At 37.6% G+C, this 25,259-nt stretch overlaps 1 protein-coding gene across 2 annotated transcripts in view; it reads right to left on the bottom strand.

The window, feature by feature from the left end:
* Positions 1-25,259, bottom strand: part of GMDS (GDP-mannose 4,6-dehydratase) — a 648,570-nt gene that overhangs the window by 293,975 nt on the left and 329,336 nt on the right. For both annotated transcript variants that reach the window (XM_046005991.1, XM_046005992.1), the window contains exon 7: positions 9,688-9,815. In XM_046005991.1, coding sequence (XP_045861947.1) covers positions 9,688-9,815 — 128 coding nt within the window. The remainder of the gene's footprint in view (positions 1-9,687; positions 9,816-25,259) is intronic.

Here is a 25,259-nt window from a genome sequence, read left to right on the forward strand (position 1 = left end):
ATAAGGATCAAATGAAATGATTTCTGTTAAACCTGTATTTCCTGTACAGAGTTGATATCTTCTTCAAATTATATGATTGTACAACTATTAAGCCAACACGTATTGCAAAGGAAGTCTCCCAATTAGAATATATGACCTGGCCTATTAATGTTGGGCTCTTCCTATGTTTTAGAGTTTCTTTTTAACTCAATTTCTCTTATTTGTGTTCTTTGTTTCACAGAATGGGTATAAGGCCAGTAGTAAAAATGCAAGTTCATTTGTAATTCCTAGTGGGGTAATACTTGTTACAAGGTCAAATTTTGAAGTTAGTGAAAAAAAAAATGGCTTTAAAATCTCACAAGAATGACTCAATATACCAAGAATCAACCCAGAAACATTGTGCTGTTTCACTCAAAGGGGCTGTGCTGAAGAGCCGGTGGGGCCAACCCACGGTTCAATACAAGGCCAGGGCACCTCTTTTCAAAGCCAGCTTTTTCATATGGAAAATGCAAATAATAATTCCTGCTCTCCTAGTCACTAAGATTTGTTGGCAGAATCAAATCCAAAGATGTAAATGATAAAGCACTACACAAATACAAGAAGATAACCTTCGGGGCGTTAAAAAAAAGTCTGGTGAAAGCTCTTTGTATTTTGTTTTTAAACCTGAAATTTAAGATCCAGTGAAAATCAGCACATAATTCTTGACCTAAAGGAGATACTATAAGAAAAAACATATGAAACCATGAAGCCTCTGGGATTTTGATCTTTGCAAGGAGAGAGAAGCCAGTGCCACACCCAGGATGAGTATTTGTATTGTGTGGACATGGTGACAGAATGGCCAAGAGGCAAGGGCCTCGGTCACCTTCCTGGAATGCAACCTGCCTCCTCCATGCTCCACCCAGGCAACCCACACACCATTGCCCCTGGGGCGGAAGCACACCACTCCACTTCTTCATGAGTCAGAAGCTGGAGGATGGACCTGGGAACAGGGATCTGTGCGGCCAGGGGAGGAAATGAAATTACACACTCAGAAAACCCAAAAAGATCCTGTGGAATACTTCTCTTTTCTGCTCGCTGCACAGTTTATGGAGGTTTTCTACAGCTGCCATCATGGAACTCCATATAAGAATCTTTAACTTTTATATGTATTCAAAAACAAAGTCCTATTATTAGAAAGTTACCTGCTGTGTGTGTGTGTGTGTGTGTGTGTGTGTGTGTGTGTGTGTGTGTGTGTGTGTTTTGGGGTGAGGGGATACAGCGGACTGGGAGGAGGGACAGGAAGTGGGAAGGAAAGGAAGAGTGAAAGTTTTCCAAAACAATAGAATCTGTGAGGGAAATCCTGCTTTATTTAGAAGAATCCTCTATCAAATGAGAGTCAGGAAAACTGAGAAGAAATACAGTGAGGACCACACAAGTAAAGAGGTTTCTGAATGAGCAGATGTCAGTGTTACCAGTCATACTGAGGGCCACTTGATCTTGTAAGCTAATGCCACTTTCGTGATTATTAAAATTCTGTTTGGTAAATCAGGACCAGTATCATTCTTTCATACTACTTTTTCCATCTACTCATATGTCTATCATTCTTTTACAAATAGGAATAGAGTCTAATGATAGTAGAAGCTGCAGGTAATTAGGAAACCTACCACAGTATGAGAACAGATGGGCACTATTCAGTTTTCCTTTACGATCTGTAAGCAACAAGAGAGAAAACTGCTTGAAAACATTACTTCCTGGAATCAAGTAAATCAATCACAATTGAAACCTAAATGTGGTAAGATCATATTCAGTAGGGAATATCTTCTGCTAAGTTTAGAAAATAATCTCTTAATAATGAGAGAAATAAAAGACATTTCATATATATTCATTTTTATAAATTGTATAAAGAAATGGTCAAATAGAGAGAGTATTTATTGGGAATCTGCTACTCTATACCAAGCATGTTGGGAGGCAATAACAATAATGAGAAATAATATCCACTTCCTGCCTTCAAGGAGCTTCCTTGAGAGAGACTGATACTGGACAACTAACCACATATATCCTATGTTTGTGGAGGAATGGTTTGATTCTCAGAGATCTCAATCTACTCGAATTCTTCAGGAAGTAATGAAAAGTAATGAGTAAACCCAATCTTTTCTTAATATGAGGAAAAAAAAACAGCAGAAGTGATCTCAAATATTTTACTTGACACTGAGAGAAAGCTGGGAAGCTATACTAAGGAGTAATTCTATCTCTTTAGGAGCTTGACTAATAATTTCCATGAGAGACACAAATCAACAATGCAATGGCAGTTTTGCAAGGGTTTCTCAATTTTGTCTTTAAGTAGTACTGCTTTTATAAAACTATACTTGTAAATTAACTAGGCTTGGAAGCCCCAGTCTATCTTTTCTAAAATGAAAAAGGGATCTCACATAATGGTATCCCAAATTTGTTCATTTGGAGCATATTTAGCTTACATGTGTAGTACCTCCAGTTTCTGGAACAACTGTAAAAGCTACATTGGAAATGTGACCCCAAGAGGATGGTGGTAGCTTTTGAATATTCTTGAATCACAATAAGGCACAGAGTAAAGAATATAGAACAAAGTCAATCACCTACTTTAAAGCTATTTAACTGGCAAGTCAAAGTGGCAGACACTCCATTCCTGCACAGCATCTATTCCCAAAAAGGTGTCTGCCTCTTGGTTTTACAATTGCTGCCCTGGGCGAACAGTCCATGGGACAAATCAAGATATCCAGCACAGAGATTGCCCCTGCAACTCAGATCAAATTGCTCTACAAAGTCATCAGCTATCAGTTTTCCTAAACTCAGTAGGTAGAAAAAGAAATAACTGACAAATGCAAATGATGCAACATTCAAGAGGGGATCAAATTTTTGCCTTATCTAGAGAGAAAAGATATGGAGAATCTTTGAGACTTCACTGCTATGATTGTATCACAGAAAATAAGCAGAGATGTTTTCTAGCACGATACACAGAAGCAGAATATAAAATGCATGTCTTCACCTTACAGAACATTCTATTTGGAAGAGGTTTTTTGCTTTGTGGCTTTGGATGTAAAGGCAAAATTAACATGCTTGTATTAAAGGGTCCCATAAGGCTAAGCCGGGAACCTGGAGCATAGGCTCCTGAGGGCAGCAAAAGCCCCTTTAAGTGGTCTGAGAAAGTCACAGAAAAGGGCCATAGGCCCAGGCTCTGTGAGGACAAAACATGTAATTTTAGTAAATTTTTTTTTTTACCTGTAAAAAAGCAGGTAAGTAAGATAAAACCAAATAGTCCTTGAGAATGAATGTAAAAATGAGGGTTTTGACTCTGTGTGTATGTAGGGGAATGTGTATGTATGAGACAGATAGTAATTTATGGGCATTTTTGGGCATGGGACACATTAAAGTAGTAAATACTTGCAAATCCCTTCTGTCCTTTCCAGAGAGCACTAATGTAAAAATGAAGCATTTAATATTAAAGATATAACCCTTCTACAGGCAAAATCATCACTAAAGTTAGGTGATGTCATAGTGTATAAGAGGCAATTACATCTATATCACATGAATAGGCTTGTTATTAAAGTTAAATAGCCAGTTTTCATTTGCGGGCAGAAGCAGGTGTGAAGTGGGCGGCACCAGGGAAAGGAGAGACAGCAGAGAGAAGCAGGCAGGACAGAGGAGAATGTGAGGAAATGCAGCTCAGCCAGGACTGGGGACAGCACAAGGCGGTGGGCAGGCCCCTCTGGGGGCGGAAGGAGAAAGCTCCCGAACCTCAACGGTACACTTTAGATGTAAGTAAATGAGTGTGGTAATCTAAGTAACAGGAGGCTTTTTTACTGTTTTCCTAAGACTATTCTCAGGAGTAGAACCGTGACTTGTTACAAGCAGTCGTTTCATGATCCACAGCGGTGTGATGACATTTAGCATCAGTGGGAGTGAGCAAAGGGTGGAGTACAAGCTTCTTCTTAATGTGGTTAATTGCTACCCATTAGAACTTAAATGGCATTTACACGAAGTTTCATAATCCATTTCCACAGGCACTGTATCTACTGAATATGCAACTCCACACCATATTCATTTTCACTCTTTCACATAAATGCACTTGTACACATTTGCCAAGCACTACTTTTCTAACAATGTCAGATGCTCAATTTTAAATTCTTAAAATACAACTGAAAATATGATCGAAAAATGCATCCACCTCCTGTTTCTTAACTATCTGTGGATGAAAACTAGATAAATAATCCATCCTAGAAATTCTGCTGGTGTACTCTTCATCACTGAAACAACAATTTAAACAGAGCCTAGAGTTTCTGGGATTTAGGGGGTTGGCCACTCCTGTGATGTCATCCCTCATCACTCAAGACCTGGCCAGTGGAAAGAAGGCAACTATGACTTTTTGCATTTCTGGTAAGTGAGGCCTTACCTAAGATTCTGGCTCCATGAACACTTTAGAGAATTCAAACACAACAAGATATGGAGCTATTCTCCCGAACAACAACAACAACAACAAAAGTAACAGTTTGTTGACATTATTACAACAAATAAACTTTACCTTAAATAAAATCTCAAGAAAGTTTAGATGGCATCCTTTTTTTCCATATTTGTGTGAATTAATGCAGAAGGCAAAATGCTAGCAGCAGACTGCCAGATGAGGAAGAAAGGAAGGGGAAACACTAGTTAATTTTCCCCAGCTCTGTCAATAGTCCTTTCCCCACTGCCAGGGGCTCCCTGGCTTTCCCCAGGTCTCTGGTATCAACAGAGAACTGAAAGCTGTAAGGACAGTTAAGTCGTGTAGATGACAATGGACAGCTAGGGAAGGACACCCAACTACCTATTTTCCCCAAATGTATCCTCTGCATCTTTGCCTAATATAGTCAATATAATGCGTTCAGCAAGATCTGATCACTCACTGCCTTATCACATGCTCTCCTCCAGATATTTCTCTTCCCCCTGGACTATAAATGGCATAAAGAGAAAAGGGAGAGAAGCAATGTCTTGTCTCTCTGGAAAATGGGAAAGTGAGCCAGACCCCAATGCTTATGTTGCTGCTCCCCTCACGTTAATGTGAATGGTTATGAGAATGGCTGAGGTATCAAGCCTGGGCTGGAGTTTGGGCTTCATTCACCTCTGCTGGCCATGGTTTTGGGCAAATCATTCCTGATCTCTCCAACCTTCAGTTCCTTCATCTGGAAAGGACTGTTGTATATATCGTGGGAGATAATGTATGTAAAGTCCTCAGTAAAGTTTCTGACACATACTCAGTGTCTGATTGGCAATTATTATTATTTTTTTCTAAAACTAGCTTTTTAAAAATTAATCTATGATCCCTGCCAAAAAAGAAGGAGGAGAAGGAGGGGGAAGAAAGGAAAGAAAGAAGAAAGAAGGAAGGGAGGGAGGGAGGGAGAAAAGAAAGAGGTATATGTGAAAGACATTATATTAAAATTCAGATGAATCTCAAAAATCCACCCCTAATTATTTGAACTTGCCCTGGATTGCCTTTGGGCCAGGAGAACTCTTCAGGAGCACCTGTATGGTCAGTTGTTGGCAGTAAAACCTCATGATATTTTTAAAATGGCTTTTCACTGAGTCTTGGAAAAAGCTCAGACTTAGGTCACTTGATTCTTCATGTATCCCAAGAGCAAGGTTCCTCTTATGAGTGGTAAAAACTTAAAGATACTTCTAGTCCAGCCCTTGCCAATTAGCTCACCTTTCAGTATTTTCCAGCTATAGTTGTGTTCTAGCTAGTTTTATCAAGGTGGGATCACACTGGGATCTTGTTAACCAAACTGTTACCATTAATTTTAAACATATGGTGCCATTTTCCCACCCCTGCACTGCTAGATGTTAATATATATTTTTTATTAAAAGGGTGGCAAAGTTAAATAAGTCTGAGAAATCTTTACTAATCTTAGCAGGCCACAGTGCATTCACATATCCTAAGTTTGGAGACGTCAGTCCTACAATAAAGAATCTGCTTACCTTTGTGCAATTTAGCATTGAGCAGGCTTACCGGGCTTTACACAAAGTTTAAAAGACTGTCATGTGTAGCAACTACAAGCATGACTATGGTAGGTACGGAACAGAAGATATGTGGAAAGACCAATGCCCCCTAGAGAAGTTAGAGGTCCTCTACTTTGCAGCTTTCAGGCACTTCTGGTAAAATGTTGACTATCTGAATTTGCTTGGATGTGGTTAACAGCCTCCAGTGTGTTCTCATGAATACAAGGAGTTGCTTCAATGTATGTGGAGGGCAGCAGGCATGAAAACAGAGTGAGACAGTGTCATATAATTATGTAAGAAGATAAAAATATTTTAAAAGTTTGAATTGTCAACTAACTATATTCCAAAAGAAGTGCAAATTCTTGATTATCTGTTTCTGTAAACTGAGTATTTAGAGCTCTGACCCATCAGCACTATAGTAGTTTTTAAACAGTAATTTTTTTTTCAAATTGTAACAATAATTATTAGATGTTAATTATAGAATCTGGGCAGAGGGTATATGGCTGTTCATGGTAAAATTCATTCAACAATCCTGTAAGTTTATCATAAAATATTGGAAAATATGTAACTGCATAAAATTTGTTTATCCTGAAGTTCAATACAGTTTAATACAGCTTTTATACTCTTCAAGTTGAAATATTGCTTACCCACTCTAAGTTTTAAATCATTTTGATCTAGGAAACAAGACTATAAATGGATGTTAATGAACCTGAATCAGCAACAGGAAATGGCTTTGTATAAATTGTTGCACAAATGTTTACAAGAAAGAGGTAGATTCTAATCATGAATGTATAGCATATTAATGCTAATTTTTTACAGGGTTGTTATTATGCCCTTTTCACAGATGGGTAGACTGAGATATAAAACCCTAAGCAAATCACTGACACAGTTAGGATCCCTACACTCTGTTTGTCAAATGCTCTCTACTCTTCATCGTGGAAGTTCACCCATAAGTAAAACAAATATAAGTCACTTAACCTAAAGATTAACCAGTACAATATGCTTGCGTATAAATGAGAAAGATTATGTAATTAAATGTGTGTAAATAAGATGCTATTATGACTTGTTTGATCTGTACTTGCCAAGGCTTCTTTATTCTAAGGCTGATTATAGTGCCAGGATGTAGATATACTTTAAACAAACAATGCTTCTCTTTTTTCATTCTTATGCTTGTTGACTTTAATTTTGGCAACATCTACTTTTAGTCATAAGTCTGTGAAGTAACCTCATTTTAATACATTTAGAAAAGTGAGGGATGGTGATAGTTCTTAAAATGGCAATAGCAAACTATGAATTCTTACTTAATAAGGACACTTTTTTTTAGTAATCAAGAAATTCAGACTTCTTTCAGGACCCATTAATGAGAACTATACAATGTTTCTTACATCATCAACATGTGTTACTGTCTGAATCCCATGGGAATCCTTCATAGCAAAACCTACTTGTATTGTGGAACAAATCAGGTCTTGAATGCCAGTGAGAATGACTTAATTTTGTATGTCTGTTTCTCCATAAAATCTGAAAATTTTTACATTCTTACTGACAGGCCAGAACATTTTACTTTTGCATGGATGTTTTGGCTTCTTGGGCTCACTGTACTGACACCATCCTGTCAAGGAAACTTCAAAACAGCATTTGGAAAGACCTTTTTGAAGTCTCTGAACCAAAATGTATATAAAATGCTTTTATTAAATATGAAAACAAATGCAGCCCCTTTGTTTCAAAGTTTGAGCTACACCCAGGATGAGTGCTAGGCTTGGCATTTTGGGAGTGAGATGATAGCACTCTCCTTCTTCCAGCTTCACTGAGCTCACGAAAGACTTACTTACTTATGTATTTATTCAATAGTGCTGGGCATTTTTTTCCAGTCTATTTTTAAAATGTCATTAATTATTTTTTTTATGATTGAAAAAGTTTATATTCATTTCAAATATATGGAAAATACATAAATATAAATAGGAACTAAACATAACCAGTAATAAGCATTATTAACATTTGGTATGCTGTTTCACTATCAAAATTTATTTCTAAGACTCCCCACTGAGTGTGGAGCCTGATGAGGGATCGATCTCATGACCCTGAGACCATGACCTGAGCAGAAACCAGGAATCAGATGCTCAACTGACTGAGCCCACCAGGCACCCCTATTTCTGGTTTTTTTTTTTTTTTTTTTTACTATTTCTGGGTTTTAATAAAAATTTCATTTTTTACCCTGGTGCAAAAAAAAAAAGAAAATTAAATACAATGAAATTTGGTCTATTTATTTCTGAATTTAGAGAACAAGAGTTTGGAAAAGAAGGTATGTGCAGATAGCTAGAATGATACTTTTGAAAAAATAACGTATTCATTTTTATAAAACTTGCCTCATATTTTTAAGTAGGTTTGGCCATATAGGTTAGACAAAAGAGAGTTCCAGCATCTATTGATAACATCTCCTTTCTCCTACTTCTTAGAATTTCTGAAAGTGTGGCCTTATATATTTTTTCATGTAATGTTCTTAAAATGTATCTAATATCTACTGTATATAATAAATGCCTCTTTGTAAGGATAGCTTAGAAGAACATATTGAAATGATCTAAATGCTACACTGTTCATAATTTAAAATTAGAGCTATTTTTGTCCATAATATAAAATCTCTATTAGGTGGTCAAGCATACAACATTTTTAATTGTTATAAACAAAAATAATAACACTGCTGAGACTAACCTCTGTGTTAGCAAGTAAACTACTTGTTTGCTTTCTTTCGTAAATGTTCAAGTTTCTTTCTGAATCGCATCAATGAACAAGGAAGCCAGATCCGGTTTCCCAGAGAGGAATCATTAAAGACAGAAATAGTTTCCTGAACACAGGAAATCTGTAAGCACCTAAACAAGGACAAGCAGACTCCAGGGAAAAAGACAATGTTACCAACATGCTCCTTTATGTCTGGCCACAGAAACCACCATGGATATTTAAAAGCATACTGATCAGGGAAAGGTAAAATATAACCATTTGCTTAAAAAAATCACACTGCTTATACATATATATCTAACCCAAACCAAAAATTAAAGTGTGTATAAGTCCCAAGAATGAAAACTTGAATTTCCCTTTAACTATATCCAGAATTATACAACAGTATCATTACTAGCAACTCTCCTTTTAATGAAAAAAATTCACTGGTGTGTAAAGTCATACTTTAAGAAATGTGTAGGGTGATAGCCAGAAACCAAAAACTCCATAAGAATATTACTCTTAGAGGTACCTTAGTAGCATAATGTAAATCTGAAAGTCCTGGATTATATAAATTGAAATTAGGTAGTATTTCTTGAAGCTTTAAGAACTGCACCTTTATACTTAAAAATTCTTTCAGTTATTTATATGTATATTGGGCAGGCAAGAGGGAGAAGTTGCAAAAAATGAGAAGAAGAAAGAAGCTTTAGAAAGAAAAGAACACTATTCAAACATTTTTTCATCCATTATCCAAATGAATGACCAATACCTTCATTTTAAATAACGAGAAGAACAACTGTGAGAAGTTTCCATATTCAAGGAACACTCAGTGTAATCCATAAGTAAAGTTGAACTGTGGAGCCTTAAATTGAAATTAGTAAGAGTTTAAACAAATCTGTGTAAGCAAAATTTTATATGCTACCTCTTCTTGTAGGTCATGCTTTTCCACTAGAGGCTCGGCATTTAAAACACCAACTGATGCAGGTCTTTTTAAGAACATAATGAGTCAGTTCCTACCTCTACATAGTCCTTGGCATGGCCCCAATCTCGTTTGGCATCCAGATTTCCCAAGCTGAAACATTCCAGTTGTCCAAGGTAAATCTTAGCCACTGACCGGCTAATTTTTCGAGTAACAAAATTAGCTCCTAAAAAGAGATAAAAAGGTGTTTATCAGTATAGTGCATTTGACATTTAACAGTTTGGTGAACCAAACCCAATCTCAGCCTCTGGGCATTTCTTTCATTCTTATCCCCCCTTCTTTAAAATAAGAATAAAAGAAAATGATTATTAACTGTCATTTAGATAAGTTAAGAAGCTCTAATTCTAAGTGTCACATCAGCTCTACTTTCATAACAAACATTTTTCTTTGGGGGACGTCTTAACATTCCTAATTTGCTGCTGCTATATGTGACCCAGGCATTAGGCCAAAGAAAAGCTATTGGAATGCCAGTTTTTAAACAGAAAATTCAAAAGGGCTGTATAAAGGGAAATGCCAGAATGGAAGATGGACATCTAAGACCACCCTGATTTTTTTAAAGAACATAAACAGCATATGTTCCTATTAATAAAGCTATTTTGGGGCTCATGGGGGAATGGGAGAGGAGAGTAACTTAGCTCACAGGGTATAACTATTTAAAGGAAACAAACAAGAAAAGCACTTGAGTTGCCAATAAGTGGTGATCGTTCTTCTTTAGAAACCTACAAAGCTATCCAATTATAAATTATGACATAGTTCCAAGTCAAAAGTTTCCCTGTACTATACTTACTGAAATTCCACCTTCCAAATGCACTTCACTACTATGTACAGAAATGGTCTTCTTCTGAATTCGGCATAAATATTTTGAAACAATTGATGAAAGGGACCATAAATTGAAGAAAGAAGTGAAATTGTTTTATATTCTTTGGTCTTTAATGAAAATGTCTACTTTTAAAAGGTTACAGAGAAGAACAAAATTAAAAGACACTTCTGAGATGATTTTACCCAAGCCTCTGTTTCTAGGTAAGGTTATCACAAGTACCAGGTAATGCCAAAGTCTCAAGGTAATAGCACACATAAAGTCAATAATGGCTGCATACAGTTTAGATAGATTACTATCATAATTTATCACATTTCAATAACTTTAGCTTTGTTCTTTCGCAGATTAAGCAGGGAGGTGAGTTATGATGAAAGCTTTTGGCTTCTAGAGAAACTGGCACAGGGATAAGGGGAATTTTTCTGAAGAGGTTTACTAAATTTTGGCAAGAACACAGCCCAGGGCAAGTGCAAACAGATACTAACTAGATCACTTACTACAAAAATCTGGTATACACATCTATACCAATACCATCATTAAAAATGACAATGGGATTTCCATGGAAATCTAAAAATTTCAGTTTCTCTTAGCAGCTGATAGAGTATGCTCTGCTTCTTCCATGGCAGTTTATAAAACACAGAACTTCTTCAAAAAAGAGCCTTTCGAAATGAGGAAATATTTAATAAGAGCAATACTTCTCAATCTGCCACCCTTAGCAATCTTTTATTCTTTACGGACTTGTAACAAATAAATTTAAATTTATAATTGAATGTAGATTTCTCTATGTCCTTCTATTTTAATAACAGAACTATACTATCATTCCAAATATACTAGATAAATTAGTGATGCCATGTAATTAGACAAAGCTCCCAATATAAAACGGTTCAGATTATTCTCTTTACTGGGAAGCAAATATTTAGGGGTCCTCAGCAAGTATGTGACCATGTTAGAATACTCTATCTAGGTTCTACCCTTACTGTTTAGTCTTTCAAACAGTATTAACTGAGCACCTACCAAGCACAGAGCACTGAGCTGGGGAACTTGTAAGTGACACAGCAGCCCCTGCTCTCAAGTAGCACAGAAATTGTAAGACAGACAAATAAATCAGGGTTGCCAGACGTTAGATGACAGATCTGCAAAAGGAAGAGTCAAGTCTGGTAACTCCTTGGCTGGATGTGGTCAGGAAACACAGAGAAGCAGACTGCCCTGAGGTCCTGAGGTTTCATTAGACTGTGAGATAGGGACAGTGCTCCAGGCACATACAAAAACAGCACATGGGCTTCGGAGTAGGCCTTTGTCTCTACTTCCTTATCACAACCCTGCAATGATCATGACCTCAACACCTCAGATAATGGCTATCACTTTAAGCACTGTGCTAAGTGCTGCTCCATTGATCTATATATCTATCCTCAAGAGAGTATCACACATTCTTGATTGCTGTAGCTTTATGGTAAGTTTTAAATCAGGAAGTGTGTGTTTTTGGACTTTGCTCTTTTTAAAGACTGTTTTAGCTATTCTCAGTCCCTCAAATTTCTGTATGATTTTTAGGTTCAGCTACTTAATTTCTGCAAAAAAGCAAACTGAGATTTTGATAGGGATTGTATTGAATCTGTAGGACAATATGAAGAATACTATCATCTTAACCATATCCTGTCTCCTAATTTATGAACACAGGATGTCTTTCCATTTACTAAGGTCTTTTGAAATTTCTTTCAGCAATGTTTTGAAGTTCCCAGAAAATAAGTTTTGTTTTTGTTCTGTTAAATTTGTTCCTAAGTACTGTATTCTCTTTGATGTTATTGTAAATGAAACTGTTTTCCAAATTCCACTTTCAGATTAATTTTAAACATTATTGCTACCATTTGTTTCACTAATTTTTGGAGAGGCTTAAAATTACTATTTTTTTAAAAATTTGCTCCCTTCGTTTTTGTACCTTATCACACAAGACTGATGTTTTTAGGAGAAAACTATATAAAATCATTATATATTAGAGTGAGACTTAGTGGCAACTTTGCCCAACTATCCCAAGTGTGCAGAGGGCAGAGAGAGAGGCAGAGGCTAAAGAAAACTGCCCAACAGTCAGGACCAGTAGATAAGCCTGATCCAAGCCTGTCTTGTGTGATTTCCAGCTGTTTTTACTAAGTCACAGTGCAATGCAGGAGGTATCCTTCTTCAGATTAGGTTAAGTGGCTGTACATTATTAACATATCGATAAACGGACCTCTTGCAATTATTTTAAATGCACATTTGATTTCTAAGAGCCTTAAACTAGAAGACCTTAGCTAGGAAGAAGACCATGAAATGAAAAGTTAGCCCAATGATCAAACACCAACTCTATTAGCTACCAACCATTTAAAAGCTCTGAAGTTACAGTCTCTTCTGTAAATTATCAGTATAGTAATACTTGCTATGTCAAATCACAGGATGTGGTAATACAGGTGAAACAATGCTGTAGAACATAAATCATTACTGAAATGTAAGGAATTAGGCTCATGAAGTCCTCATTTGTAAAACAAGGATAATAACAGGTACTTACCATGTAGATCTGATGTTTAAGTGAGAAAATCTAGGTAATATGATTAGTAACTACTCAATAAATATTAGCCATTATTATAATTATTACATTACAATGTTAATGGTATCTATAATTAAGCCTAAATGAAAAGTTCAAGTTTGTTAGTTCTTTTATGACTAGGTCTCTTAATTCTCTGATTTTTGAAAATCTGAGCTTGAGAACAGATCTAAATAAAGAGCCAATTTCAAATGTACAGACTGACACACTGAAAGCACTAACAAACATTTCTTAAACCAACCGCAGTTTACTTTTTCAATATAAACTCATTAACAAAGAAAAAAGAGTGGCCACATAAATGTATATCCATAAGGAAAAGATAAAGATGGATTTTAGTTCAAATCTTAGTTCTAAGACTGAGATCACCAGTGGTGCTAGCACTGACAGAATGCAAAGAACAGAACTTGCATTTTGACAATATAGCATACAAGAAAAATTGCCACATTAAAAAACACCAAGATATACTGGATAAAATATATTTATTATTTATTTAAACTCAAAGCTGAGTCTCCAAGATGGACTCAAGTGAGGGGAAAGCTCCAGAGCACAGGTCTGGGTGGGCACTGAGGGTTCTGAGCTAAGAACATGACTAGAGCACCATCTTAGGACCTGGAAATAGGATTCAGCTTTAATATCAAGCAGAGGCAAAGGACATGGTATTGGAGAGAGAGCACTGTAAGTAGAGTTATACACTATGTGAGTTAACAGTAATTCTCTTCCTTTTATAAGTGCCATTATTTTAAACAAGCATTTTAACTTTTCAGTTTCCTTACCTATAAAATGGGATAATAATCCATACTAAGGACCTAATAAGATACTATAGTTCAAAGGCTATAGAACACTCTACCATGGTCAAGTATTTCTGTTAGTTACAAATAGTTACAAATGTTTATTGTCTTGAATATGTTTACTGTGATCAATCTTTTAAAATAGTAAGGCTTTTTCTTTCACATTTGTCTGTATGTGACCTTCTCCACAGTTAGCTCAAGTCTGGGAAAAAATTACAAGAGATACTTCAAATAGTCAAAAAGAAAGTTAATATTCATCCCTATCATTCAAAATAGGATTCTGTACCAAGACAGTTAAAATAAGGTTTCATGGAAGAGTAATTTTCTAAATAATTTAGTGGATCAAAAGCCAAGAGTGGTCACAATCCAAAGTTTCTCCCAGGTTCTGATGGGCATGCATATGGACTGCAGTTCTTGGGAAGAGGAGAAGAAGAAGTGGCAGAAGGGGTTCCCAGGCCATCCTGGGCAGTGGAGAAGGACACAAGCAGAGGCGGGAAAGGTGAGTCTTTAGTGTTCCAACCCAGCTCCTTGGGATAACAAGTAAAGTATAGTTAACAAATCATTGAGAGGAGGAGCCTTCACCTTACTTCATGTTGGAGAGTCTGGGGAAATCTCCTTAGGATGCCACCTGGGATCTGACCTGGGGGCAGGTGAATGATGATACACTAAATAGGGCATGAGCTCCCTCAGAGGGCGGGTGTGAGACCCAACAGGCCTGACCTGCAACGACGTATGGGTCCAAGGTGGTGAGGGAGGAAGCCCTGTAGTTGAGTCTCGGCAGTAATACCATGTAGGCCATGGACTACATGTAGGATGAGACACTGGGTCTATAGTCCATAATGCCAAGGAGGGGTAGAGTGAGGCTCACCCTAGGAGCCTACTGGAAAGAGAAGCCCCTGAATTTGATCAGCAGCAGGCACCAAAAAGAGTCAAGCCTGAAGCTAGCACCACCTCCTTGGCCACTAGGCAAGGGAATAGCTTATACCAGCAACACGGCAGCTGAGATTAGCAGTGTGCAGAGTGTACCATTGGGTCTGAGGATGCCAGCTGCCCCCCTTGTCAACACCAAATAAAATAAGACACATCTGTATCCCAAATAACTAGACGCCATCTCAAAGAGAAACAAGGGGGAAAAAGGGCATATCTAGAGAAACTGGCTTCAACACTGTATTACAGCAGATACTTAATTACAATTTTTAATTGAATTTGGTTTGGGTTTTGTTTGTTTTTGTTTTTGTTTTGTTTTGAGAAAAGTATAAATTTAACCATTAGGGACCGTGTGTATTTCCTGCGGCTGCCATAACAAATTACTACAAACTAGGGGGCTTAAAACAACTGAAATTTATTCTCTCACATTTCCAGAAACCACAAGTCAACAGGGCCATGTTCCTTCTGGGAGGTTTAAGGGAGAAACCTTCCTTTGCTTCTTTCTGTATCTGATGGTTCCAGGCATTCTTGATTCTTATCTTACGGCTGCATCACTCCAATCTTTGCCTGCATCTTTACACCATCTTCTCTGTTTGTCTGTGTCTTGCCTCTTCTGTTTCTTGTAAGGACACTTATCAATGAATTTAAGGTCTAGTCTGGTAATCCAGGGTGATTTCTTCATCTCAGTATTCTTAATTACATCTCTAAAGACCCTTTTTCCAAATAAGGTCATATTCACAAGTTCCCAGAATTAGGAAGTAGGCATATCTTTTTGGGGCCACTCAATCCATGATAAGGGTCAAGGATTAGAATATTTGAGAAAGTATGATAAAACACAAATCAAGCATTGTTATATTATTTTAATATCATCTTAAGGTAGTGGTGTATCTTTCAGGAGCATAACAGTCAGAGTCTCCAGTTGTAAAAGATTTAAAGGGATAAAATAAGTTTCCTCTCTATTTTAACTCTGTTAGGTTTGCCTCAGTGAATCTGAATAGCTCCCTGGACCTTTTATTCAAATAATACACATGTATTTATAGTTTTGGACTAGAAATTCTGTGCATATACCTGTATTTGCCATTTTCCCTTTTCATCATTCTTTCTTGAGTCTTCTGGTATAATTTCCTTTCTTCTGAAAATGCATTCACTAGAAGTTCCTTTAATGTAGAGAAATTGACTCATATTTGGAAGATAATTTTGCATTACACACTGCAGGGTGCAAATTGTTTTCTCTTAGCATGCTGAAGTTATTATTCCACTGTCTTCTGGTTCCCATTTTTTGCAGCTGATTAAGTGTGAGGCGTTTCTATCATTCTTTGGTAGAATCATTTTTGGTATTTTGTAGGTCATCTTTCTTCCTCCCATTAAAGATTCTCTCTTTGTCTTTGGTATCCTGGAGTTCCAATTCCGTGTGTCCAGACATGGTTTTCTACATGGTACACCCAGTGCTCTTACAGCACGTCTGGAAATCTCCCAGTAATCATTTCTTCCAATATTGGTTCTTCTTCACTCTATTTTGTTTTGTTTTCTCTATTTCCTTTGGGAAAAGGAATGCTAGACCTTCTCATTTCACCTTCCAATGTCTTAATTTCTTTCTTCCTTTCTTTCTCTGTTTCCATCCTTTTTTTTTCTTTTTTTTTTCACAATTTTCATTTCTTTGCCCTTCTCTGCAATGTTCTGGGTAACTTCCTTAGATCCATCTAATTTTCCTTCAGCACTCTAATATTTTAAGTCAGCCATTTAATTCTTTATTTCTAAAAAAAATTTTTTTTAAATTAACATATAATGTATTATTAGCCCCAGGGGTACAGGTCTGTGAATTGCCAGGTTTACACACTTCACAGCACTCACCATAGCACATAGCTTCCCCACTGTCCATAACCCCACCACCCTCTCCCTACCTGCCTCTGCCCAGCAACCCTCAGTTTGTTTTTGTTTTTTGTTTTTTTTGTGTGTGTGTGTGAGATTAAGAGTCTCTTATGGTTTGTCTCCCTCCCGATCCCATCTTGTTTCATTTATTCTTTTCCTACCCCCCAAGCACCCCATGTTGCATCTCCACTTCCTCATATCAGGGAGATCATATGATAGTTGTCTTTCTCTGATTGACTTATTTCGCTAAGCATAATACCCTCTAGTTCCATCCACGTCGTCACAAACGGCAATTTTATTTTTTTTTTAAATCTGAAGTTCTCTTTGGCTCTTTTTTTCAAATCTTCCTGGGCATTTTTATATTCTGTTGCTGCTTATTTTTAGGTAAATAAAATGATTTTTATGATTTATCATTTTATTTAAAGTTGTCTTAGTAATTTTATATTCTGAATTTGATAACCCCAATATTTAAAGTTCTTGGGGACTAATTTCTTGTTTGTTTTTTTCCTGTTGATTTTGATTGATGGTGGTTTGTTTCCTTGTGCATTTGATGACCCTAAGAGTTCATATTTAGTCATCTTAATCTGCTGGAAACCAGAGGACAAGTCTGAGAATGACTGTTTCCTCCTGAGAGTGTCTGCATTTGTTTCTGATGGAAGCCAGGAGACACTAACCCCTGCAAACTTTCATCCCCTTCCACAGTCCCCAGGTTAATACTGCTCTGCTCTTCTACTTTGTTACTATCTAAGGCCAACAGCTGAGCCTTCTAATTAAAGAGGCTGAGCATTACCTAAAGGTCTATTAAAAATCACTGCAAAAGGTGTGCCTGGGTGGCTCAGTTGGTTAAGCATCCGACTCTTGGTTTCCGCTCGGGTCATGATCTCAGAGTCCTGAGATGGAAGCCCGAGTGGGGCTCTGCACTCACTGTAGAGTCTGCTTCTTGCTCTCTCTCTCCCTCTGTCCCTCCCCCAACTCTTGCACTTACACATGGTCTCTCCCTCTTTCAAATAAATAAATAAATAAAAACACTGCATCACACTAAGTAAACAGGATTAGATACCACTTTGGGGTCCCTAGAGGTCCCTGTCTATTGGTGGGAGGGAACTGTCGGGGAGATGACAGATTTAAAGAAATAAAGATATTAAAAGAAATTAATTTTTCTGCATTTCTGGATGCAATGCAAATAACTGTGCCACCCCATACATATTTATTTTTATTTTCATACTAGACATTCAGAAAAATTTGATTTTTTTGGTTTTCTCAATGGACTATGCCTGTATATAGATACACACACACACACACACACACACACACACACACATATACACATGTGTACACACACACACATACATGTATATAAACATCTGAACTTGAAATTTATATCACTGGTTTGCTTGTACTTTTTCTCTGGCTCAAATACAATTACTTTTAATGATTTTTTTCACATACCAAGCAAATATACTTTTTTTTTTTCCTTGAAATCCTGAACCAGAAGATCGTCTTGTCTTGTGGTTCTTCCCCTTTATACTGGGCCTCACTTCCTGTGAGAACAGATGATTATGGCCTGCTGTGAGATCATTCCAGCACCAACACACAGGAGGCAGCTCAGATAAACAACTAAAGCCAAATTCCTAATTTCCTGGCTTTGTTCTTACATCTAATCCTTACATCAATGCATGTGCATATATATGCATGTTCCTTATTAAACTTTATAGTATAAAATCATAAAATATACCAAGATAATATTCCCCTAGTCAGATACCTTCTAAAACAAGTTTAAGGAAAAGAAGAACCGACAAAATTTATAAAACATACATCCTAACTTATCAGCATTTAACTTTAAGACATGAATAGAAGCACACTTACTAAAATTAAAGAATTGGATCATCTGCTAAATCATATTCTTTGCCACAATGTATTACCCTTCAATAGAGACTTTGTTTTTGTTTTCATAACATACAAAATGCAAGAATGGACATCTTATGATGACCAAGTGGAACTAAGGGAAGAAACATGAGGGAGATAAAGTAAGGGAGATAATTGTCCCTACTAGGAAAATTCTGCTTATCACAGTAAACAAAACTGCTTCTTTTTCCGACATATATTTCACTATGGCTCTCTCTTTATACTGTCTAACTCCAAAGAAGCAAAGTAGCTAAGAATGTGTGGAAATTATCATTGTTTGTAGGTGTACATGAACACACAACTGTGTATACGTGAACACATACATACAAACATATGCAAAATGTATCCCTGTCAGCATCCAAATAGTATTTGAAGTGACCACAATTTCTCTAAGAAAACTTCTATTTCATTGCTCAGTACTTCATCCAAAAGCTTTAGATTTAAAGATTTTTTTGGAGTTAAAGTACAAAGCCAGTTTGGATGATATTCATTGCAAAACAGAAATCATTCCAATTTATCCTGAACCTCACATGAACCTCTGCCCTGGGGCCCTGCATTCCCCCCCGGTGGTAGTCTCTGGCCACCCCACTGGGAACTGCCTGGGCCATGGCTCGCACCAGACAGGGTGTAGAAAGAAGAGACACTGGGAAGGTCATGGCTGACTGAGCAGACTGCGGAGATCAGAGAGCTCATACCTCATTTGCTCACTAAGTCCTGCCAAGAGCAACACTATTTAACTGCAGGTACTCAAAATCCAACAGGCATGCTTAAAGGAATCCCAGGCTTACAAGAGGACCATTCACAATGTGCATTTGTTGGGGATAGGTACCACCTTTTGGCAATTATTCATAAATATGTGTTTAAAGAGAAAGGTTCAAACTACTTTGCTCTTTGTATCCATGTTCAGTGTTTTTCTACTGAGAATTAAGATGATTCAAATTCACAAATCCTTATTTCAAGGTTTCCCAGTTTGGCACTATTGACATCTGGGACTGTCCGGTGCATTGCAGAGGGTTAGCAGCATCCCTGGCTATCACCCAATAATGCCAGGAGCACCCCCTCCACAACAGTGGCAACCAAAAATGTCTCCAGACATTGCTAATTTCCCCTGGGGAAACTAACTGCCCCCCACCCTTGAGAACCACTGCCTTAGTCAAACAAACCAACACTGACAAAGACAAAATCCCACAAAATTTAAACAAATTTATATATAAACGCTAACCTTACCCACAGATACACTGTGTTATTTTAAGTCTCTCTATTCATTTGAATCACTGACGAAACCATCAGAGAACTAATAAACATGAAATATTTAAATCATGATGAGACAGGGTGAGTCTTCATCTAGAGTCAAAGTGAATATATGAGTCTGGCCTCCTGAGGAGGGTGTAGGTGAAAGCACACATTTGGGAACCATTGATGTCTGGATGGTATTTCAAGTCCTGAAACCGGCTGAGACCACCAAGAGAGGGAAGTGAGCAAGAAAACAGAAATGGTCCAAGAACTAAATCCACTGACACTACAACGTTTAGAGGTCAAACAGATGAGGAGGAAGCAGTGAGGCTGAAGGAAAACAAGAGCATGGAAGAATCCGGAAAGTCTGGAAAGCGCGTGCCTGGAAGGTTGTTAATCACCACGACTGTAGGTCAGGAAGACAGGGGACAGATGGAAAAATGACCACTGGGTATGGCGGAATCAAGGTGATTGGTGACCCTGATCAGAGCGCTTCAGAGGAATGAAGACAGAAGTCTGATGGGTGAGAGGGTTCAAGAGACAATGGAGGAGAGACTGAGGCAATTTTATTTCAAGATGGGAGAAAAAGCATCTTTGCATGCTGGAGGGAGAGATCCAGTGATGACGAAGAGAGGTTAAAATTGCTGGTGCTGTGTCTCTGAGTTGGTGATTACAAACAGGGCCTAGTGGACGACTACTGAGCTCTCCAGACAGCTCATCCATGGGCCCAGGAGAGAGGGTAGAGAGAACAAAAAATTCAGATTTAAAAATGTGCAGATGTTCCCTCTGAGGGCTTCTATTCCCTGCTCAGATCTTAAACAAACATTCCCCTCTGCTACATGATTTATCCTCCTGTCCATAATGTCCATCCCTATAGCCGCACCATACCTGTTCTCCAAGCACACGGAACTCCCAGCCTCTTGCTCATGCAGATCTCTCAGTCTTTATTTCCTTCCTTTTCGCATTATGATCCATCACTTCAACCATTTTCTTGCTAATGCCCTTAATTCCTTTGCTATCCTAGCTGTTCCACTTCACATACTCTGCAAAACCTCAAATCAATATCAATGTCTTTCCTCCCATGCTGCAGCCTGAGTGCTATGGGAGAATACACCTATTCTAATTAAAGCTCCCCAACTCAAGCTAAGCTCCTGCTGCCTGGTAATCATTTTATATGACCTGCAAGTTCCCATCAGGCTTTCCTCCTGCTCACCTCGAGGGATATAACCTTTACCTCATTCACGTCTCCACTTCAGCTGACAAGACTGCTGTCACTGCTTGATGAATGGGCTTACCATCTACCCAACTGCCTGGGAGTCCCCTTTGACTCTCATTCACATTCTCCAGTCAACTATCCAACACGTACTGCCTCAACTTCTCAGAACATTCCTGTACAACTCCCAAATCCAGCCTCTACTAGACTATGATAGTGGTGGCTGCCTAGTTTGTAGATTCCCCCAAAGGATGTATTTTTTTGTTCCTTCATTCTTTGCATGGTCCTAATGGCAAAAGCCTGAGTCTACATTTCTGACTGCACTGATTTTTTCAAGAGCAGGAATCAAACCCACACTGACCCAAAGAAGTACAGCTACAGTGATTGGTTTAGTGATGGGAACCTAATGATGGCAAGCCAATTAGAGCCCTTCCCTAGGTCTTTTCCTAAGGAGACCTTTTTCCTTCAGCACAGTGAGATTTAAAGATGCTAGTGACCTTAGATCTGGCTTCATACAAGAAAATGTTTTAGGGTGCCTGGGTGGCTCAGTCAGTTGAGCGTCTGCTTTTGGTGCACGCCATGATCCCAGGGTTCTAGGATCAAGTCCTGTGTCAGGCTCCCTGGTTTCCCCCCTCCTCCCTGCTTGTGCTCTCTCTAACTATCTGTGTTGTTATCTGTCTCTGTCTCTCAAATAAATAAAATCTTAAAAAAAAGAAAGTGGTTTAAAAGATGAAACCAAAACAGAAAGAGGATATGGAGACAAGAGACAGAGAGAGAGCACCCTCAAGTTATTGGAGTTCTGGTTCCAGTTGTCACTCTGGTCAGGCCAGATACATCTCTGTCATTTTCACACTTGGGTAACATCCATCCAACCTGCCCGCTAACTTTATATCTCTGAAGCCTAGTGTGAGTTTTGTCATTTCTAAGCCTAGAGTCCTCACACACACAAGTCCAGCTCAGTAAATGACTTCGTTGGGTCCTGAACCTACCATTTTCTCTTCTGGATTAGTGCCACTGCTGTGAGATGCTCTTCTCACTTTGAGAGAAATCTGGTCTAAAAGCTTACAGTTCCTAAAGGCAAATCTGACCAAAACCCCCTGAAGAAAGTCTTCAGTGATAGCAATATTCCTGTGTGATCTGTCTTCTGTCACCTTCTAGTTTCTCCTTCTGCCCCTTTCCCATCTCACAGTTCTCTCCAGCAACATCCAACTGTGTACAGGTTCTTCAGCAAAGTCCCTTCTCCTCTGTAAGAAATGTCTTTGTCCACATTTTGCTCCCCAACTGTCATAATTCACGCATCACTTCGAGAAAAGGATTTCCTGAGTCTCCCCTCATGAAAGGTGAGCTGTTCCTTCTCCATACTCCTCAGTCACCCCTTTCATATGTCAACCTGCTTTTATTACATTTCACTGTAATTTTTAGTTTACTTATCTCCACCGTGAGATTTTTAAAGACAAGGATTATATTGTTCATCTCTTTTACCAGAGTCTGGTATAGGGATATCACATGAAAAGTATTCAATAAACATTTTCTGAACAGGGTAAGAAGGAAGTAGGGATATTCAACAGTTTAAAGAGTACGATATCTTTTCATTGGTACATTTAGTACATCATGAAGTTAGCTCATTTATTTATTTATTTTTGCCACAATTCTAGATTCTCAGGAATGATTAACTTCTTAAACTAGTATGTTTGTTTTACAGGGATATGTATACCAGTAAGCATAAATATAACATTACAGAGGTCAGTAAACGATGAAGAAATTTTCTAGTCATACTAGGCAACTTATCACTCTTCTGATACATTGTAGTCATAATGTCTTCTCACCCTCCATGTTTGTCAGAACCTCTACAGACTACTTTTCCCTCTATCTACAGGAAGAGTTAGGGAGTGGGGAAAATCAAATTTTCTGTTATAGAAGATGATGCAGAAGAATCAAATTTTCTGTTATGAGAGAATACATTCAATTTATACAAGAATGGGGTAATAGACATGGATATCATTTTTTGATATCAACCCATGTATCTAGAAATGACTTATTAATATTAAAAAATGACTTATCTTACATCATTCTATATGATGTTTGAGCTGCATTTCAGAAATGATAAACAGAGCTCTTTCACAGAAGGACAACGTTGCTCATACTTGAACATCTTAGATTAAGTTTCTTCTTTTGTTTCTATCTTGACTCAGAATTGTAGTGACTTTTGAGAACTAAAGCAGGGCTGCTTCATATAAATTTCATGTTCAAAGTAGCTTTGAAAAAAACAGTATTGGCCTATTCCAATGTAGAAACTGCAAAGTAAGAAAATTTTCAAAAGGGATTTGATTCAAATTCTTCATCTGACAGGAGATGGGGACAAGACAAATATCTATAAAATGAAGCTATTGTGTCTCCTTCCACAATACTCTTAGTTGGCACACATGATTCAGTTTGCTATTCTCTCCTGTCACAGAAAAGTAAAGATACAGAGTAGCCTAAAAACAAATGAGTACAAATGATATTTTCTCACCCAAGGAAAGCAACTAACATTTCTTCCTCTGTAAGAACTGTTAAAACACTTGGTTTGGACTTCTGTTTATGAAATATTTTTCAAAAAGGGTCAGACTCCAAGGGCAAGACAATCAGAAATAAGGGATGAGTTCTAGGTATCAGTTACTAGTCAATAAATGCCACTTTAATTGTTGATATGGAATAAATGTACATTAAGGAATGAAAAACATAAGGAAGGGTATGGCTTTCTTATTTGCTATATATATATATACTACTACTATCTATGTTTTCTTGATATTCCTTATCTATTTGGGGTTCTCAAGTAAAGGCCGAGGGTGTCTGATGAGCACAGAAATGGCAGCATATCTAAGGCACACCAGAGCAGTGACAGAAATAGTTTCTGAAGGACCATAGAAATTAAAAAAAAAAAAAAAAAGCATTCAGTTAGAATGATGATAGTTTGTCAACTTGACTAGGCCAATGAGTGCCCAGATATTAGGCTGAACATTATTTCTGAGTGTGTCTGTAAGGCTGTTCCTGTTAGATTAGCATTTGATTGAATCCATAGACTCAGTAAGCACATTGCCATCTTTACTGACGGTAGGTCTCATTATATCCCTCAGAGGCCTTAAGAGAACAAAAAGGTAGAGGAAAGGAGAATTCCTCCTCTCTGCCTGAGTGCTTGAGCTGGGGCTCTGGTCTTCTCCTGCCTTCTCCTCTGAATACTACAAGTCTATGTCTCAGTCCAAGGGCATCTGGACTCAGACTAGAACTACACCTGGATCTCCAACTTGCTGATGTCAGATAATGGGAATTCTCAGCTTCCATAATCATGAGCCTGTCTTGAGGGCCTTGTTTAATTTGCATAAAAGCAATGTCTGTGAGCTGCAAAACCCAATATTCTTCAAATCAGTTTTTAAGAAAAAATATTGTAATCATTAACAAAAAACAAATTTAATAATCATTTAACAATATATAAACAATATAAAGAATGCTAAAAAATGAGAATGGCTACCATTTAGCAGGATCATTGACTCTCTAATATAGAGACTATAAAATAAAACTCATGAAACATAGTTTTTGAAAGTTAATAGACTTAGTTTCAAAATAGCTTAGTCTCATATTGCCCCAGTTTTTATGTCAACAACAAGATAAATTCAAGAAAAGTAATTTGCTTTCAGACCTTGCTTCATCATTCCACATTTTCACTAATTAAATTTAGGATTTTGCAAGACTAAACAAGCAAAACCAGGAAAGTAAAGAAGAAACAAAATGTTAAGCAGTAATAAAGGTCTTGAGGAAAAATTTGAGGGTCAAAAAAAGGAGCCGATGTGACTAGAATAAAGCTCATTTGGGAAATGAAGTGTGACTGAAAAGACAGGCCATTTTAGGAGCCAGCATAACATAATGGATAATCGCAGGTGCTCTGCAGTCAGGCTGTCTAGGTTCAAATCCTGGACCTTTCACTTACTACGGGAAACTAATATAATCTCTTTAAACTTCCATCTCTTCACCTATGAAATAGGTTTCACCATATCTATTTACTAGTTTTATTATGAGGATTAAAAGAAATAAGTGAAAAACAGAGTATGGTCTATTGGTAATGGCTAAGTGTTAGCTGCTGTTACCATTATCATCATTAATATCACTAATAGTCCCAAAAGTTAAAACTTCTTGACAATGTAAGCTATTAGCTCAGGAGCCCTCCATAGTTCTCAGGAAGAATTTGAGCTTAAAAATTCCGGTCTTAGAAGCACTTAGAATCCAGCCAAAGAAAAAAGGAATATGCTAAACAC

This window comes from Meles meles, chromosome 5, assembly GCF_922984935.1.
Source record: "Meles meles chromosome 5, mMelMel3.1 paternal haplotype, whole genome shotgun sequence".
NCBI lineage: Eukaryota > Metazoa > Chordata > Mammalia > Carnivora > Mustelidae > Meles > Meles meles.